The sequence below is a fragment of the Otolemur garnettii genome, unplaced genomic scaffold (assembly GCF_000181295.1).
Source record: "Otolemur garnettii isolate 467f Iridium unplaced genomic scaffold, OtoGar3 scaffold00014, whole genome shotgun sequence".
In the NCBI taxonomy this organism is placed as follows: domain Eukaryota; kingdom Metazoa; phylum Chordata; class Mammalia; order Primates; family Galagidae; genus Otolemur; species Otolemur garnettii.
The window spans coordinates 25,729,325-25,730,437 of NW_003852409.1; the positions used below are offsets into that span (position 1 = coordinate 25,729,325).

General features: G+C 38.3%; 1 protein-coding gene across 1 annotated transcript in view; it reads left to right on the forward strand.

Annotated features, from left to right (window-relative positions):
* The first annotated feature begins 666 nt into the window (after window positions 1-666).
* LOC100942159 (olfactory receptor 1L6-like) overlaps window positions 667-1,113 on the forward strand; it is an 18,830-nt gene continuing 18,383 nt past the window's right edge. Inside the window, exon 1 of the mRNA XM_012802332.2 lies at window positions 667-1,112. Within this exon, the coding sequence (XP_012657786.1) occupies window positions 769-1,112 (344 nt within the window). The 5' untranslated portion in view covers window positions 667-768. The remainder of the gene's footprint in view (window position 1,113) is intronic.

Sequence of the window (1,113 nt, forward strand, 5' to 3'; positions counted from 1 at the left end):
CACATGAAAAACAAGTATTTAACTTAGAAGGAAGCCTGGAGATTTTTAACTATCCCATTGTTGAATGTTTGTGTTTTTCTTTAGTTTCTCTTTTATTATTTTTAAATTTTTTATTATTTATGTGAACAGCTTGGGATGTAAAATGGTTATTTTTATTAACATGGGTAAATTGCATAGTGGTGAACACATAGTGGGTTTTAGTGTACTCATCATCCAAATAGTCTACATTGTACTCAATAGGTGGTTATTCATCTTTCCTCTTACTTTTCCCTATACAATCTCCAATGTCCATTATTTTACTCTGTATGACCATGTATATCAATAGCTTAACTCCTACTTATAAGTGAGAGCTTACTTGTTTTCCCATTCCTAAAATACTTTACATAGGATGACTTAGGCCTCTAGTTCCATTCAAGTTGCTGCTCAAGACATTGTTTCATTCTTTTTTAATGGCTGTGTGTCACTGTGCAGGGGTGCCTCTGTGTGTGTGTGCTTGCATGGGTACATGTGTGTATACCACATTTTATTTATCCACTAAACTGTTGATGGGCATATATGTTAATTCCATAACTTTGTGCTTGTTAATTATGCAGTGTAAACATTCTCTCTGTATTTTCTTAAAGTAAATATTATTTTTAAAAGCATAGCAAATGCATACCACTAGGGTATTATTAGAAGCTTAAGGATAGAGAAGAAGCTGTCTTGATCAAATTGCCCTTTATATTTCTCCCACTGCTTCTCCAAACCCTATTCAGGTATTCCAGAGACATGGAGTTAAAGAATTATAGCAGCAGCAGCACCTCCGGCTTCATCCTCTTGGGCCTCTCTTCCAGCCCTCAGCTGCAGAAACCCCTGTTTGCCATCTTCCTCATCATGTACTTAGTCACTGTGGTGGGAAATGTGCTCATCATCCTGGCCATCCACTCAGACTCCAGGCTCCACACCCCTATGTACTTCTTCCTCAGCAACTTGTCTTTCATGGATATCTGCTTCACAACAGTCATAGTGCCCAAGATGCTTGTGAATTTCCTCTCAGAGACAAAGGCTATCTCCTATGTGGGCTGCCTGGTTCAGATGTACTTCTTCATGGCATTTGGAAACACTGACAGCTAC